The sequence below is a fragment of the Haplochromis burtoni genome, unplaced genomic scaffold, assembly GCF_018398535.1.
Source record: "Haplochromis burtoni strain Fernald_Lab_line unplaced genomic scaffold, NCSU_Asbu1 Contig_56, whole genome shotgun sequence".
In the NCBI taxonomy this organism is placed as follows: Eukaryota; Metazoa; Chordata; class Actinopteri; order Cichliformes; family Cichlidae; genus Haplochromis; species Haplochromis burtoni.
Window position 1 is genome coordinate 784567 of NW_024582417.1, and position 17880 is coordinate 802446.

The following is a 17880-nucleotide window of genomic DNA, read 5'->3' on the forward strand; positions in this document are numbered from 1 at the left end:
TACTTGGGTAGCTTTGTTCTATTAATTTTGATTTCTATTTTTTAATTATCCTTTTTTTTTTTTAACAATTGTATTACATTTATTTTGTCATATCATATTTCAGTATTTAGTACCCATTTTATTTCAGTAAGCTATATACTAGTCTAATTTAAGCAGGTCTGTTATATGTTGCGTTGAACGGAATTTTTAACTGCTGTAAAAACTTGTGGGATTATCTGTTCTTATCTTATTTCATCTTTGCTATCTTATCTAATCTTCAGAGCAAATTGCTACACAATTATAGCGTTAAAATACAGGGCGCCGTCCAAAAAACACCGTGTAGATGTGGGGAAAATTTTACGGTGACGACCTGAGACTTTCAAACATTAACTATGACTTCAAGAGGGAACAACAAAAGGCTAAGCTAAAAATTCTGAACATGTCCCGCCCTTTATTTTGAAGGAAGAAAAACATCCAAGACCGGATGTGCCCGGTTTTTCGCTAATGCTAATGTACCCGGAACGATAAAGCAGCACTCCGAAGATGGCCGGGGTGTTTGAGGTGGAGGTTGATGGTGTGGAGCACGATCATGGACTGGAGCACCACGATGAACCGAACCAGGTGAGAATAACGGACCGTTCTGAGGTATTGTGACAATAAAACGGATTTATGATGTGGTGTATTACTTGCTGCTAACCCAACTGCTACTCCTGGGCTTAGACTCCCGTAAGTAGCTAGCTGCTTGTTAACTGCTTGTTAGCCATATTTTACTAAGCAGAGGTGTGTGTATAAAATGCACTGTTCTGTTCATTGGTCAAAGCGACAGTGCAAGCGTAAAAGGACTCTTTTCCAACTGCCAAGCTAATTATTGTTAGTTACTTTCATGTGACTAAAGTAGCATCAAAGTTTACTCATTTTTTAAAAAAAAAAATTGCATTTCATACGAGATTTGTGCACTCGCGATTGTTTGATCTGAGCTGTGAGATATGTGACCGTCTGAATTAATAACCCTACAAATAAAGCTGATGTGGCTGTTGGGGTCAAAGGCCACCAAATGCATTAGCCGCGACAAGTCAGACAGAAGAAAAGACTACATCACTTCCTGTGGGATTTCAACATTCTGGTCAAACCTAATCGAGCTCGATGCTAAACTAAATAAGGTCACGGTGTAAACCGAGTCCGTGATAAAAGCTCTCAAAGTCTGAGATGTGAAGAGCAGGTGGTAGGAGGCAGAACATTTACTGTGATGCAAAAGTGGCATCACAACCTGAAATAAATCCCAAAGAGGTCTTTACATCCGTCACTGATGAGTTCACTCTATCTGGTTTGAATAGAAACCTTTCAGTAGGAACTTTAATGTGGCACACTGACCTATTTTTGTATTACATCTTAGTATGTGCAGTGAAAAACAACACGTAGATGAGCTAATCTGTTAAGTGAGTAAAATGCAATGACGCTAATGATCGGCAGGTATATCTAAAATGTGTTGTTTTCATGGTAACAAGGTATAAAAGGTAAAAACGGATTTTTTTATTTTTTTACAAGGAACATCGTACTATATGGATGTGAGCCCTTAAATGTGTATTTGTGTCTGTTATTCATATACCATATTTAGCAGATGATAAATAGAGGAGTCATCAACAATTCTTTGTTTTGAATACAGGGATAGTAGCTTAACAAGCTCAACAACATGGGAGGGACTACCGGTTAATCATGCCGAGTGTTCTTGTTGTTTAAATATAGATATGCAATTGCCTTATATCTTGCTGCTCAACCAAACCTAAATGTTTCAGTCCCATTACAGTTTTTTTCTTTTTCTAGCTGCTCTGTAATTAGTATGCAGCGTAAGATCTTGGGGTTTGTAGCCAACTGTGTAAAAGGTGAAGCAAATGCTGCAGTTTGGTGGGATTGACTTGTTTTATAGGAGTTTTAAAATAATTCTGTGATCAGTGTGCACACTATCATATGTCCCAATTTAAAAAAAAAAAAAAAGGATGTAATTTCATGCAAGCTTTTAGTTTGATAATTTGTTACTTATTTCTCTCTCTCTTTCTTTAGTATGATTTGTCCAAGCTTTCACCAGAAGAGAAGTGGAGGTTAGTGTCTTTGCCATGCATGTATACATTTTCCTAATATGATTCTGGATTCTTGGGCCATTATTATTATTATTATTATTATTATTATTATTATTATTATTATTATTATTATTATTATTATATATTTTAAGGGATTGAAAAATCAGATATTGATTGCAAATATTTTTACCCATATCTCCAAAAGTTGATTCTGTTCATTTGGACGTAGCGTTTTGTGGGAGAAACGTTTCATCACTCATCTGAGTGACTTCTTCTTTTATCCATACAATGTCTTATAGTTGTGTTGAAAAGAGAAAATTATAGAATGATAGCTTATTAACTTACCAGTAACGTCTTTAACAAATTAGTTAGCAGCATAATGTAATAACGCTGCTTGACTCAGCATGACTATCTGCTTAGCCGTGATGCATACACTGCTACAGACAGTGCTGAGACTGTGCAGTCAGAGGTGTAATTTATCTTTTGAACAAACTATCAGGACACCATTTCTAAATTACTCATCCCTCTTTTTTTGGATATCTTTTGCACTCTTAAAAAAAAAAGATATTGGACATTATACTCTCATCCATCTGCTGACCCATATCAAGGGGTTGACTAATCTGTATAACAAAATGTTTTGATCTTGGAACAGCTTTTACGCATTAATTCAAGTTTTGTTTAAGGCATCGCAGTCTAATCAGGCTTGCCAGTTGCTGAATTAAGTTTGTGTTTTTCCACAGGATGGAGCATGCAAGAATGCATGCCAAACACAAAGGCCATGAGGCCATGCACGCAGAGATGGTGCTGATCCTCATTGTTACCCTGGTTGTCGCCCAGCTAGTCCTCGTGCAGTGGAAACAGAGGCATCCAAAGTCATACAATGTAAGGCACAAAAGAAACACTGATAAGTTGGCAATTGTTCAGTTTGAATTAAAACAGTTTTAGGTCTGTGTGTGTGTGAGAGAGAGAATGGGAAGTGAAAGTGTACAGTAAATGCTGTGGTTTTTATGGTTTCTTAGTTGTCATACATAATTCCAGTTAAACCTGTTTTCTCAAAGAGAGATCCTGTAATTTCTTATTTTCTTCTACATCATCAAAAATTTGAAGTTATATGTTTTTGTGTTTGCACAGTCTGATGGTAGTCAGGACTGCATGAATGTTCTAATGCACACACTTTGCTGTCTTGTAGTTGGTGACTTTGTTCCAGATGTGGGTAGTTCCTCTCTACTTTACTACCAAACTTCACTGGTGGAGGTTCCTGACCACGTGGTTTATCTTCTCTGTAATCACAGCGTACATTTCCTTCCGTGCTACCCGTAAGCCACTGGCCTGCACCACACCGAGGTAAAGCCATTGTTTACACTCATACGTTCCTGTAAATATACCCATTCCTCTCTCTGTGTGGGAACAGAATTGTCAGGAAAATTTCCTGATATATTCTGATTCAACTTTTTTGTTTGTGTAGGTTGGTGTACAAGTGGTTCCTCCTCCTGTATAAAATCAGCTATGCCACAGGAATAGTTGGCTACACTGTCGTCATGTTTACACTTTTTGGTATTAACCTAATATTCAGGTATGTATTGCACATTAGTTCAATTTTTTAAAAATGTCAGTGAATGTCAATCTACTGCAATTAAAACCCTTCAAATGGGAGACTATAGAAATATTTTTTCAGTGAAACACATTCTGAGGTTCTGTGATAGGTTGGATGCATCCTTTAGCACTTGGCTGCCACTAGATGGCGCTGTTTTCCATATTACGAGTTCTTTCCTCCTTCGTACTTGTCCATCTATGTCAGGGGTGTCAAACTCAAATACACAGTGGGCCAAAATTCAAAATGGAACAAAGTCGTGGGCTAACATTAATATTTATTGAAAAAAAAAAAAATCTTCCTCCAGATATAAGAATGAATCTTTTCTTATGGACTCAAACAAGTTTAGCTGAAAAACTGAATATGGAACAAGCAAAGCTTAATACTAAACAATATATATATATTAGCTGTATAATACCAGTAGGCCAGCTGTAATAGTAATTTGGTATGGCTTCGCAGGCCAAATGTAATTAGGCTGCGGGCCAGAGTTTGACACCTATGATCTATGTGATTTGGTTTTTTGCTAATTTATAAAGTAAAGTACTTGATGTTGCACACATTGCGATTAAATTTTTTTTTCCAGCGTAACTGAGAGCTGAGAGTATTACAAGAAGAAGCTTTAGTGAAAAGTATCTGTTTACTTAACTGACTACTTTGATGATGATTTTACCATTCAAGATCTCTCTTTCATTAAACCTGCCTTTTTTAACAGGCCTCATGTGTGCAGTGGGGGAAATAATTATTTGAGCCCTTCCTGAGTTTGTTCATTTTTTTTGTAATTGAGACTGAATGAGCACCAAAAACCATTAAAACGCACATTACAAAAGTTATACATTGATTTGTCCTTGAGTGCAATAAGTATTTGGTCCTGTACAACGCAGGCAGAATTCTGGCTCCCACAGATTGACACTGTGCCCATGTTCCACACAGATTACAGTCAATCAATTACAGACACTGACTTACTATCTGGAGGTTTCACCTTCATGCTTTGCATGAGGATCAAATACTCATTTCACTCAGTGACAGACTCAGTGGCTGAGGCCAGTTTACTTTTAAGGTAGTGCATTTTTGTTTTTGGTTTATACTCTGTCCTCTCCATTAAAATATATAAAAATACTACCATAAGAATTAGTGACTGTTCATTTCTTTGTGAGCAACTTAAACCGGGCATCAAATAATTATTCCCGACACTTTATGTATAAAAAGGTGAATTACAACTGTCAGTTGATTCGTTTTATAGTACAGTGCTTTCATAAAATGTAATTTTCAGTTAGAAAACGTCATATTTTGTCTGCTCTGTTTCACTGTTATCACTGTTTATGGTTTGATGTTCTGGGATCATCATAAAAGGATAGATTTCTAACAATTTTTAATTTTAGCTTGGTGAAATATAGTGATTTATTTATTTATTTTTAAACGGAGGGGGAAAAAAGCCACACTAAAACAGAAAATTGAAGTTTTATAGTCTAGTCTTTCATGCAAAATGTAAAGCATTTGCCCGTCTTATGGAGCAAACTGAACTTCAGGTTGAATATCAACATTATCAGTCAGATGATTTCAGTACTGTGTTCTCTGTCCAGGATAAGTCCAGAGGATGCCATGGACTTTGGTGTTTCACTTCTCTTCTATGGACTGTACTACGGGGTCCTGGGAAGGGACTTTGCAGAGATGTGTGCGGACTTCATGGCTTCAACCATTGGGGTAAATGCGCAAATTTAAAACGGTGTATATTTTCTCCTGGCTGTAACCTAAAATTTAATGTAGCTTTTCCCTCCCGCAGTATTACAGTGCATCTGGCATGCCAACCAAACACCTCTCAGACAACATCTGTGCTGTGTGCGGTCAGCCCATCCTTGTCGATGTCAGTGAGGAAGGGATCATTGAGAACACATATCGATTATCTTGCAACCATGTGTATCCTTCCTGTGACATTTACTGACACATTTTCGTGCCTTTAATGGTTACCGCTGAAAGAGAAGTTCAGGTGCGTGATGGAGAATTCTGTTGGTATAAAAGGTATGTCGTGGGTTGGCATGGAACTACACTGTGTACTCAAATTAACAGCTTAAAGAGGAATTGCCAGGGTTTACCTGACCTTTATGCCAGACTGTTGATGTCTCTGTTACTTCCCCAAGGATCTGTTGTGTGTTGTAAATGATACACAGTGCCATTTCACGATTTTTGTTTTGTTTGTTTGTTTTGGATCAAGTTTGACACGTTCCTTGATGTATTCTTTATAGGAAATCAACTTTCTATTTAAAATGCTGTTTAAAATTGACCTCTATCTTATTTCCTTACAAAAAGATGTGACCAAAAATGCATTATCCACACCTGAAGATTATTCTTTTATTACACATAAAAGCAACACCAGGTTTAGATAAAAAAACAAAACAAAAAACAACACATATTTGCAAAGTGAAATGTAATTATTAATTAATAGTGCAGTACAAGTGTCTCGCCCTACAGTGCAGTGCTATCTGTAGTTAAACTAGCTCAGGAAATTATCCTTTGTCCTTAAATTGTACTATTGTTTTGTATAAATAATTTATCAGATGAATGTTTTCCTTTTGACTGGTATTAGAGCATTAATGTTGGATGAATGTTCAAAGATCTCCGAGTATTCAGTATTTGAGCCTTAACTCCAAATCCAGGTTCCATGAATTCTGCATAAGAGGATGGTGTATCGTCGGGAAGAAGCAGATGTGTCCGTACTGCAAAGAGAAGGTGGATCTGAAGAGGATGTTCAGTAACCCGTATCCTTTTTATTCTGGGATTCTGTCTGCATTAGTTACATTTTTTTTTTTTTAAAACTAAATATTGAATGATTCCTGAATTAGTTGTAATTTCAAAGATTCTAATGAAATAATAACTTTCTGCATAAAAATGCTGACAAAAACGGACCCTGTGAAGATTTTGAATTTACTTTTAAGTCCAAAACTAAGTATGACAGATGAGATCTGACAAAGCACTGAAACCTAATTATGCCAAGTCACAGCGTGTGTGCGTGTGTGCGGGCGTGCGTGTGTGTGTGTGTTCCAGACTGCTAAGTACAGGCTATTTCAAACAAACAAAAGCAAAGCATAAATTGTATACCAGGTTCCTGTTCCTTTTTGTGGGTTGGAAAAACACTTTATATAACTGACAAATACATGTTATATATAATTAATGATTTCTCAGGAGCTAATGAAGATTTCTGCTTCCTTGTGTTATCACTGTGGTTACATGTTGACCTCTTGTTCTCCATTTATTTATCATTTCTGATTGTTGTCAAGGGTTATTTCCTTAACCATTTCTATTCTAGCTGGGAAAGACCGCACGTCATGTACGGACAACTTTTAGACTGGCTTCGGTACTTGGTGGCCTGGCAACCTGTTATTATTGGATTTGTGCAAGGTATCAACTACGTCCTGGGTCTGGAGTAGCCGGCAAAAACCGGCAGAAACGGACACACATACCATGTGGAGAAGATTATGCACTGGCTCAAAAAGACTGAGGGCCTAACATTGAACTAAAACACCAATTTAAAAAAAAAAAAAAAAGTGTCTATACTTTTTGTACATATTTATAGGCACATATCTGTATTTGCAGTTTATTTGAATTTTCTTAGTAACCTAAAATTGGATGTGTGTCTCATTTTCCCAGGATTTGATTGGTCTGTATCTCATGGCCTAGTAAAGCGGTTTTTGAAATCATTAGAGGGTTTTTTTTACTAATTTATGTCTTAAGTGTTAAAAGGTTAAAGGATCATACTGGAATGTGTCATCCTTGTGTCTGATGGTTATCAAACATGAGTAATAAGTATTTCCTCTGGACTCCTAAATATATGAACACTATATCCACAGACATTAGTTTCGCATCTGCTTTAGTTAAAATTCCTGCTTCACATCGGTCACGTATTTTGACCACAAGTGGCACCAGTTTCATAAGGGCCTGTCATATGCCTCGTGGAGCCAAGTTGTAATCATATGTCAGAAAGTACTACTCATATTGGTAAGAACGGTACCTCCTACATTTACGATGGAAATTCTAGTGTTACTGGAATCCATGATGTCCTCGTTTAGGGAAACACCAATCTTTAGCCAAGTAGTAACAGAGTCATTTTGGTTTGACCTTTATCCAGTGTCTCAGCATATGTGAGTGCTAAGTTAAATTCCCTTGCATTGTCTTGGTGTAGCAGAGATGATGATAAGGGAGGCAAATTTAAGTCAAAACTGTGTGTGGAGAGAAATAAACAATTCAAAGTTATAATGTAACTGAACTAAAATCCATCAAAAGTATTCAAATTAAATTTAAGATGAAAAATATCCCAGAATGATCCTTTAACTGGTGAGCATGCAGATGGGGACGGTCTTATTTTCACGTGGTATGTGCATTATCTTCCATCCTGAAATTTCTGGAAGAGAACGGTTGGTAATCTTTTTGTGGGTACCTGTCAGACTAAATGCATAAAGCAGTTGTTTTAGGGCCCATTTGTGCACCTCACCACCAGCTTAAATGGTAAAAGGACTGGGTGTAACCAGACCAAAATATGATCATTTTGTTTTGATCCAGACCGATTAATAAATGTCACTTCGATCATGTGTGTTTTGTCCATATGTCTGCGAGGTAGCATTCACAACCCTTCATAATGTCACAAAGAATTAGTCAGCACATCTCATTTGTACTGTGTGGGTGAAAAGGGAAGTTGAGTTAAGTGCGTGTGTGTGCCCGCATACATATATATACAGTAATCTGAAACACTGGTCAGCAGCAAAAGACTCGAGGAATCGATATGAAGCTCTCATCTGCTGTGAAAGGTAAGGACTTATTATGATACCAAACAGTTTGTTTTTCTTTGCATTATATTCGATGGTGAACGCTTTGTCTCTCTAACAGTTCTGGGATCTCTGTGTCTGCTGCTCGTAGATGGATTTCCAGGTACAGAATAGTTATGTAATAGAAAAAAGTTTTTTTTTTTTTTTGTGTAGTAAGATTTTTAACCTTAGAATGTTTTGCAGTTTCTGAAGATGAATCTCCAGAGATAATTGGACCAGGGTTTGTCCAAATAAAAACTCATCCAGGTAACGCATCAAGCCTCTTTTGATGGGACAGGCTGTGTAGTTGTGAAACCTTTCTTCGATGTATGGATGTGTTCTGCCTCCTAGGTGCACCGCTGGTGCTTCACTGTGATGCGTTTGTAAACTGTGAGGACGATATGACTCTAATCTACTGGCTTGTCAATGACACCTTCCCCGAAGACGCCCCCAGCAGCGACAGGATAAGAGAATCTAATGAGTGAGTATCTTTGTTACAATTACAGTGGAAGTGTACATTAAATGAAAACAATTAAAACAGTCTGTAGCTGGGCTGTAATGGCTGTGTTTTCATTAGATCCACTCTAGAGGAGGGTGCAATCCTTCAGAGGAGTTTGCTGTTGAAGAACATCACATCCGAGGACCTCAAATCCACCTTCACATGCGTTGTGACAAATGCTGTGGGAGTGGCCCAAAAACACATTAAATTAATATCAACACGTGAATGACTGAAGATAGTAAATGACAACTGTGTAAAAGATCTTGATTTTCTGTCCTCTGCCTTGTGATATAAGTCATGTCTGTCAAGAGTCAACATTGCATGTCAGCATTTTCATGTAATACTTTTGTTTGGCAACTTGTGGATGAACTCTGCTGAAGAGCTGGATGGTTCAAAACCTAAACTCCAGTTACGCTCAAAGGTAAAGCAAGTAGCTGCTGAATGCTCTCCTTTATATCAATCTGACAAACATACAGAGGCGCCATCTGATGTAGCAGTGTTGTGGTCCAGTTGTAACTACACTTACCCACCTTACAGTCATTTAGACGACTGTACCACACAGTGAATGTGTTGAATGTTGTGTCAGCAAACTGTTTTCTATGCCTGTGTACGGTTCCTGTACTTGCTGAAAAAAAAAATAGTGAAAATTAAATTTAGATACTTTTAAATTAATAACCATGTTTTCCTTGAGAGTTACTGTTATTCACACTTAGATGTTAGATGCTCACTATTCCTAATAATATCTGAGTAAGCATTTCCACCATCTGTGCAGCAGAGGTCAGCAAAGCAGCTTTGTTCCTCAACCTTGTTTTGTTGGGGACTAGATTTAGTTTTGTAGACGCAGTTAACATGCCAATGTCTAAGTTGTGTTTAATATGTTTTAGATTCATGCTTGAAAGAGATGAAATTTCTATTGATAAATAGCAGCTCATTTAATTTGATTTGAAGAAAAAAAAAAAACAATAAAAAAAGAGTTTTACTTAACATTGTTTTTGTTCTTGAGTTAAAACTAGTTATCAAATATCACCGGGTCTTTATATTGATATCTGAAGCAGATTCATGAGAAATGTGATTAAAGCTACAGGAGTCCATATTCTTTTTAGTTATGTAATTTAAGCTATAGAAGAACTCCTTAATGACATGTCGAAAGACACACGTCGTGGTTGTGGAAAAGATGTTAGTGTGTTTGAGAAGGGTCAAATCATTGGCAAACATCTAAGGAGATTGCAGAAACTGCTAAAACTGGGTTAAGAACTGTCCAACGTGTTATTAAAAAGTGGAAGTATATTGGGGGCCCATCGTCTTCGAGGAAGAAATGTGGCCAGAAAACCCCCTGAATGATCGTGATCAGCGCTGATCACTTAGACGTTTGGTGAAATCACATCAAAGAGAAACTACAGTAGAACTCAGGGCTATGTTTAATAGTGAAAGTAAGAGCATTTACACACGCACAATGCAAAGGGAACTTAAGAGATTGAGTCTGAACAGCTGTGTAGCCGTAAGAAAACCACTAATCAGTAAGGCAAACCGGGAGAAAAAGGCTTCAATTTTCAAGGGAGCATAAAGATTGGACTCTGGAACAATGGAAGAAGGTCATGTGGTCCGAGTCCAGATTTAGCCTGTTCCAGAGTGATGAGCGCATCAGGGTAAGAAAAAAAGCAGATGAAGTGATGCACCCATAATACCTAGTGTCTACTGTACAAGCCTGTGAGGGCAGTACTATGATCTGCGGTTGCTGCAGTTGGTCAGGTCTAGTTTCAGCAACAGTATGTGCTCCAAGAATGAGGTGAGCTGACTACCTGACTATACTGAATGACCAGGTTATTCCATCAATGGATTTTTCCTTCCCTGATGGCCCGGGCATATTCCAAGATGACAATGCCAGGATTCATCGGGCTTAAATGGTGAAAGAGTGGTTCTGGGAGGATGACACATCATTTTCTCACACGGATTGGCCACCAGAGTCCAGACCTTAACCCCATTGAGAATCTTTGGGATGTGCTGGAGAATGGTCAGACTCTAACATCGTTAACGCACGGTGAAAAATTAATGCAACACTGGATGGAAATAAATCTTGTGACACTGCAGAAGCTTATCAACACAATGCCACAGTGAATGCGTGCTGTAATCAAAGCTAAAGGCGGTCAAGTGGAATATTAGAGTCTGCGATCTTTGTTTTTCTAGCCAGGCAGTGTATCTTTTGCTCTTTGGCTGTTCATCTCCCCTTCTTGTCTGCTTTTTGCCTCTTTCCTTCTTTCAGAACACTTTTCTTTTTTTTCTCCTTGATCATACTTCACATTACGGTTATATGTTCACGTTTGTCTAAAAACAAAAAAAAATGTGATCACAATAAAAGCGTAACGACTGCATGAATAACTAAATAATGCAAGAGGTCAACAAGCAGTTAGAATGAACTCAGAGTAAAAGCATGAGTCAGACACTTTTATTATAATATTGATCCTTATTTTTTAAGCAGATTTTAGAAGGTAGATTATTTTTATAGACTAACACATTTCAGGCACAGCAACAGCAGCAACACAACCCCACACTTGACAAAAGAATTTACACATTATCAAGAATCTTTGATCCTAGATGCACTATGTAAAATAAAACAAAAACACAAAAACCCCAAACTTCCAATATAAGGCACCTTAATCTCACACCTTTTCTAAAACAAACATCACTTTAAAATCTTCGCTTTACACATCCTTGTCATGTCTGACGATTTTAAAAGTCTAAAAATAAGCATTTGTACCCTTAGTTTAGCTCCCTTAAACTCGATAGTGTTTACGTTGGCTGAACACTGATCACGTTGTCATAATGTAGAGAGACTGTAGCTCACTGTGCAGCCAGCTTTTTGAATTCATTGAAGACTCAGACATGAATAATTCTACGCAGTCATCAGCATTTAACAGTCAGTTAAACTGGATACTGAGCCCCGTGATTGTGACCCGAGCTCCTTCAGGCAGCAGTGCAAGTTTCTATTCCTCTCAGGATTCTGACTGTCTTTCATTCTCTTCCTGATGAGAGCAGCAGCATCTCCAGTGGCAGTTGGCCACTTTAAGGGAGAGGTGAAGAAGGGCTGCAGAAGTTCCTGGTTGGTTTTAAGTGTCATTCCAAACAGGAAACGCAGGAAAATGTCCAATCTGCCGTCCTCGCACTGCAGACTCCTGTCCACAGCGTTCTTGTACATCTCCGAGGGTGTGGGCCCCCTGAACATCCCCTTAACTTTATTTTTCGGTTTCTCCTCGAAAACGTTCTTCCCGAGATTTGCGAAGGTGAGCATTGCATAAAGAGCAGCCAGGTACTCCTGCATGGTGGGGTGGATAAAGCTCAAGACATTCTCGTTGAACAGCACGTATGGCTTTGTGACATACTGCGTGCACAGGCCTGTGTAGGGCACTGCCTCCTGATCGTTGATGCCATTTTCTTTCCAGTCAGTCTGTGTTATCTTGTACTGGCCGCGTTCCAGCATCGAGAAGGCCAGCTTTCCAAGTTTGATAAGAAAGTCTCTCTCTTTATCGACGCTGTTTTCTGGAGCTCTCCATTTGCGATTCTGACGCAGGAGTGCAAACAGCAGCTTTGTGTACATGTAGGTGATGCTGTTTGGCAGCTCTGCGTGTGTGCCCTTTTCTTTAAATACGCGCTGGCACTCATCGGCCACTATAGAGCAGAACAAGGGCAGGTGGCACATGATACGGAGGGTTTTGGTAGAATTGATATAATCAATAACTCGAGCTGCTTGGTTTGAGTCCTTAAACCTCTTCTGAAAGTACTCGTCCCGTTGAGTATCACGGAAACCAAGTACTTCTATCTCATTGTAGTGCGCATCCCATGGGACGCAGGCGCGTACATATGGCCGAGTAGTAACCAAGAACAGGCCGCGGTAAAGCAGCCTCGCTCTCATGAGGTTGACCACGATGACCTTCAGATTGCTGGTATCTGTGGGGTCACTCAGAAGCTCTGTGTTTTCAAAGTCAATCTTCCAGTGGTACTCATCCAGTCCGTCTAAGACAAACATCATTTGGCATTCGTCGCACCTGTAATCCCCATCTCTCAGTTTTTCTGTTGCCGGGTAGAGTTTTTTAACTAAGCCTGCCAAGGAAAGTTTTTCGCCCTCAAACTGTTTGAGTTCTCTGAATGGCAAAGGAAACAAGAAAGTCACGTGCTTGTGTGCTCGTTCTTCAATCCAATCGAGGACTAACCTTCTGACTGCCATAGACTTCCCTGATCCTGCCACTCCAGTGAGCAATATAAACCTTGAACTTGAGGTCTCCAGATAGTTAGGAGTTAAAATATCTGCAGTAGAAATCTCCTTGGGTGCTTCCTGGTTGCTGTCCAGCTTTCCTATTTTCATGACCTCGTGTTCGATATTGGGGCCATTATCACACGTGGAAACAATTTTGAGAGTAGTATGAACATCGTCAAAGGGCCTCTTCTCACCACCATAATCCTCACATACTTCACCGTATTTCTGCTTCAGACACTCGGCTAATTCGTAGCGTACTTCATCTGAAATAAATAAAGAAAATAAAATGTGCATACATGAAGAAGTTTGTGCAGATGTGTCATCATTGCTTTCATTAAGGTTAAATTAGCAGCCAAAACAAGACATTAAGGCATACTCAAGGGCACTTACTTCTAAGGCACAAAGTATCGACATATTCAACCAGCTTCTTTTTCCCCATCTCAGCCAGATGGGTTTTGGTGATCTGGAATGAATTTTCAAGGCTGTAACACTCGAGTAAGCGGTCGACCAGGTCCACTAGGTCCGTGTTTTGTGGAGGAGTGTTGAACGACTGCGGGTAATACTTCCAAAGCTTCCTTTTGAATCCCATAAGTTCAAACTCTGACAGCTTTCCAAGGGTTTTTGAGATAGCCTAAACCCAAAACAGCAATCAAATATAACTATGTCTATATAGCGCTTGTTTTTATCTTTAACAAAAAATGGACAAAGGCAAAAAAAGAACAGTGACTGACCTTAAAAGTGAAAGGAATTGTTAGAGATGGATGCCTTTTCTCACTTATGTTTTCGATTAACTTGTTTGTGTCAGAAGATTCAGGGACATCCTCTTTGCTCCTGGCCCTAGTGACGTCACAGTGAAAATGTGGCAAAATATTTTAGTGACAATACTGGAAAAAGCCACACACAGTAACATGTGCAAGTTTCTTACTTGCGAATCTTCTTTTCACAGTCGTCACTGTCAACGGAGTAACAGCTGGAGTACGAATCTGCTCTCTGTCGGCGGACACTAAAAACAGGGAGACAAAGCTGTGTTTAAATGAAGTGTTTCACTCTCTTTCCAGGAATTAATTTAACAGAGACAGATTTCGTCCCCTCTGAATATTCTTAATGAAAAGCTTGTGTATTTTTTTGGATAGGTTGCTTGGACTATTAATCCATCTTCTTTAACTGGAAAGTACTTTGGTTCAACTTAGTGTTTTTGTTTTTTTTCCCCCTTAAAAAAATTGCTTTCTGATTAAAACTGACATGACTTGTTTGCACCTTGTGGAAGATGTGTCGTCTTCTCCCATTTTGTCTGACTCTTCGCTTGTCATTGTGCTGTAGCTCTGAGCTGGAGACAAGGCCTGGTCCACGTAATACCTAAAAAAGAAGGAATGGTAGAATGACAGTTCTTTTAGTTACTTAGTGACCACACGGCAAGTAAATTTCCAGACATCATGCAAAATAGCCCAGTCTGTGATTTTTCTCACGTATCTAGAAAAGTCTAAGTTATTCAAACTGAGGATATTGAGCAATTATGATGCATGATGGAAGGGCTTTCCTTCACTGGAGTGACTCTACTAAGACTCAGCATATGTGATGTAGCAAAAAGACAGCCAAAGTTGCAGACCGAAAATCCCACCTGCGCATAAAAACAGCCAAGCAATGACGCAATCAAGAACAACTGGAGTTTCCAATATTTCCAGTTTAACTTCACTATCTGCAAATATTTTTCAACATATGTCAGAAAACTGTAGTTTTTTGAGCAGGTGCTGATGCATAAAGTAGAAATAAACTGTGCTCTATTTGGCCCTGAAATTCTAGTTCAGCAGACTTCAACTATGAGGGGAAAATCCCCTGTCAGCAGAGTCACAACCACTTAGTAGTGTGACCGGTCAATAACTCAGTGAAATTCTCACTATTAATGATGCGTTCAATCTTCCTGTCTTTAGCCTGTGCTGATAACTAATTGATTAACAGTTTCATGTAACTAGTCTGGTTTTTAATCATTTCTGAATGTAATTGAGTATTTATGCACTGGTAGTAAACCAAAAGTTCAAAGACCGGACATAGTTTGACATCTTCAACTTAAATATGCGTAGAAAAGAAAACAAAGATTGTTGCATGAAATATAAATTACGTATGTACATGTATAACATGTAACGTTGTACATGTAACAACCCAAAAAGAGACAAGCTGAAGCTGAAGACATCAAGACTGGAAATCCCACTGCAAACTGAGTGATGCTTATTTTTATGTATTGTAACCTAAGAAATTACAGACAGTCACAGCGTAGGTCGGCATAAATTTTACTCACTTAACAAAACTTAAAAAGCATTTTCACTACAAAAACACAGTGTTAGAGTGAGAGAAGCACAGGAAGGGGTTGCAAGTCAAACATTTCTCCATACCAGTGGGTTGTGTCCATTGGACTGGGTCCCAGGTCAAGCGAAGGTCTTCTCGGAGGAATGTAGTAGAGGTCCTCATCTTCATCTTCTACCTCCTCCTCAAGCCCACTTTCCCGTCTTCCAGAAGCTGCTTCCCCAATGGAAGAGCCTTCTGATTGCGTGCCCATCGCTTCGTCTACGTCGCTCATGATGTCATGGAGAGGGTCAGTGAGCAGCACTGATAAGAAGAAGAAAAATCCTGGGGAAATAAAGGAGACGGATATTAAACTTTCTACTCTTGCTTATTCAACACGGTTCTGCTATTAAAGATGTCTTTAGTAATCTTTTGACATTGCCTTGCCAAAAGAAAATCATACAACTTTCCTTTAGAGGTCTTGAGAAAGTAACTAATAAGCATAAAAGACTGTGGTTTCAAATATTCTGACACTGGCTCCTACATTGGTTTGAATAGCGGTGCAGGGGTTAGCACAGCAAGAAGGTTGTTGGTTAGCCAACTGGTGGAGTGTGCATGTTCTCCCTACACCTGCTACTGCTCCCTCCCACAGTCTAAAGACATGCATGTTAGGATGACTGATGACCTGTCTAGAGTGCATCCCATTTTGTGCCTATGATTGCTGGAATAGGCTCCTGGACACGATCTGATATTGTTGTGTTGGTGTTGTTCCCGAACCGTCATAACACTTGTGGTCCAGGATCAGAATTGCAACTGACCAATCACATTGTCTGAGTATTCATTTAGCATTTCTTTCCTTCTCCCTCACATTGCAAAGTTATGACAACAACAGCATGGCTGGTCAATTGCAATGTTGATCCTGGACCGACATTATTATGGTGATGCAGAAACAACACCAACACAGGGATATCAGATACACTGACTCCAGGCACACTGTGACCCCCGAATAATGAGAAGAAAATGGATGGATAGCTCCCAATTATTTTGTAATTATGGCTTCTTTTATGTGTAAACCTAAACTCTCTCACTAGACGCCACCCACCCTCATTCCCATGAAAAATAAGTAACATAAGTCCTAAGTAGGAATGTAGAAACAAATAACGGTGCACTTGTTACTTTTTAGATTACTGCAATTCGAGGTGCAGCAAGGGTGCTATTAGTATCAAAGTGATCACGTTTCCCACAGCATTACCAATTGCTAGCATTTGTAAGTCTCATATCACATTAGCACTTTGCCTTAATTACACTTCCTTGAGTTTTGAAAAGTAGACTGGGAGGTGGAGCCTGGAGCTATCAGCACAGTTTTGTTACCAGTGTCTATTAATATGCTGTGTCTTTGCTCTTTGTCCCCTCCCTCTCTCTTCTTCTGTGCACTCCTGCAGGCAACTCTGGTTTATTGTTATACATGTATTCCTACTATCTGTCAAGCTGATCACCGCCCACGCCGAGCCTGGTCATGCCGCAGGTTTCTTCCTGCTTAAAGCAAAGCTTGTTTCGCTACTGTATCCATGTGCTGGCTAACAGGAATTTGTTGGCCTTTCTTACTCTAACTGTTTGAGGTCTACATTCATAAAGCAGAGTAGAAACTGGTTTAATTTGACATTTTTGGGAACTCTTCCGCTTTGCGTTTTCCTTTTCTTCATGTTATGAATGGGAGCTCGTGGCACCTGTCTGACCTACAGCAGCCTCTACATACCATGATAAGATTATGTCCGCGACGTTTCATAATGTCTTTCTGAATGATTTAATGCTAGCCGTGTTGATTTTGAACTTAGAGATTTACATAAGCTAACTCGATGAAGCGCAATAAGAAGACTCCAACAAGCAGCGAGGAACACGACGTTTACACAAAACGATGACAAATGCTTTCACGACACTCAATCATCTCACGCAATTTCACTGTTTATAAAATAAATGCATTATTACTACATTAAAAGCATGCAATGAACAGTGAATAGCTTACCCTTCTCCGTGACTGGAAGTTTCTTCTTCTTCTTCGTCTCAAGTTTCTTCTTCTTCTTATGGCTATACTACACCTCACTAGGCCTACACTACCACCTACAGGATAAAATGTGAAAAAAGACGAGTAGTGGAGGTGTGGTACAGTACACAGAGGTCTTGATGCATTCTCAATCATCCAGGAAAGTAAATCTCCAAAAAGTTGATTCTGTTCATCTGGACGTAGCGTTTTGTGGGAGAAACATTTCGTGACTTCTTCAGTGAAGAAGTCACTTGGATGAGTGACGAAACGTTTCTCCCACAAAACGCTATCTATCTATCTATCTATCTATCTATCTATCTATCTATCTATCTATCTATCTATCTATCTATCTATCTATCTATCTATCTATCTATCT

At 39.0% G+C, this 17880-nt stretch overlaps 3 protein-coding genes across 3 annotated transcripts; 2 read left to right on the top strand and 1 right to left on the bottom strand.

Moving 5' to 3' along the window:
- Positions 1-459: 459 nt before the first annotated feature.
- Positions 460-7167, top strand: rnf121 (ring finger protein 121). The gene is made up of 9 exons (XM_005922097.3): positions 460-600; positions 2038-2075; positions 2795-2936; positions 3244-3398; positions 3520-3627; positions 5226-5346; positions 5426-5559; positions 6297-6398; positions 6947-7167. Exons 1-9 carry the CDS (start codon positions 523-525, stop codon positions 7065-7067), a joined length of 999 nt encoding a protein of 332 aa, XP_005922159.1. The 5' UTR covers positions 460-522; the 3' UTR covers positions 7068-7167.
- Positions 7168-8335: 1168 nt separating this feature from the next.
- On the top strand, positions 8336-9869 carry LOC102313939 (interleukin-1 receptor accessory protein). The gene is made up of 5 exons (XM_005922099.3): positions 8336-8441; positions 8521-8562; positions 8643-8705; positions 8790-8919; positions 9016-9869. Exons 1-5 carry the CDS (start codon positions 8417-8419, stop codon positions 9164-9166), a joined length of 411 nt encoding a protein of 136 aa, XP_005922161.1. The 5' UTR covers positions 8336-8416; the 3' UTR covers positions 9167-9869.
- Positions 9870-9980: 111 nt separating this feature from the next.
- nlrc3l1 (NLR family, CARD domain containing 3-like 1) lies at positions 9981-17528 on the bottom strand. The gene is made up of 7 exons (XM_005922100.3): positions 17487-17528; positions 15574-15808; positions 14444-14542; positions 14112-14189; positions 13918-14023; positions 13577-13817; positions 9981-13449 (listed from the first exon to the last, which is right to left on the bottom strand). Exons 2-7 carry the CDS (start codon positions 15756-15758, stop codon positions 11846-11848), a joined length of 2313 nt encoding a protein of 770 aa, XP_005922162.1. The 5' UTR covers positions 15759-15808; positions 17487-17528; the 3' UTR covers positions 9981-11845.
- Positions 17529-17880: the final 352 nt, after the last annotated feature.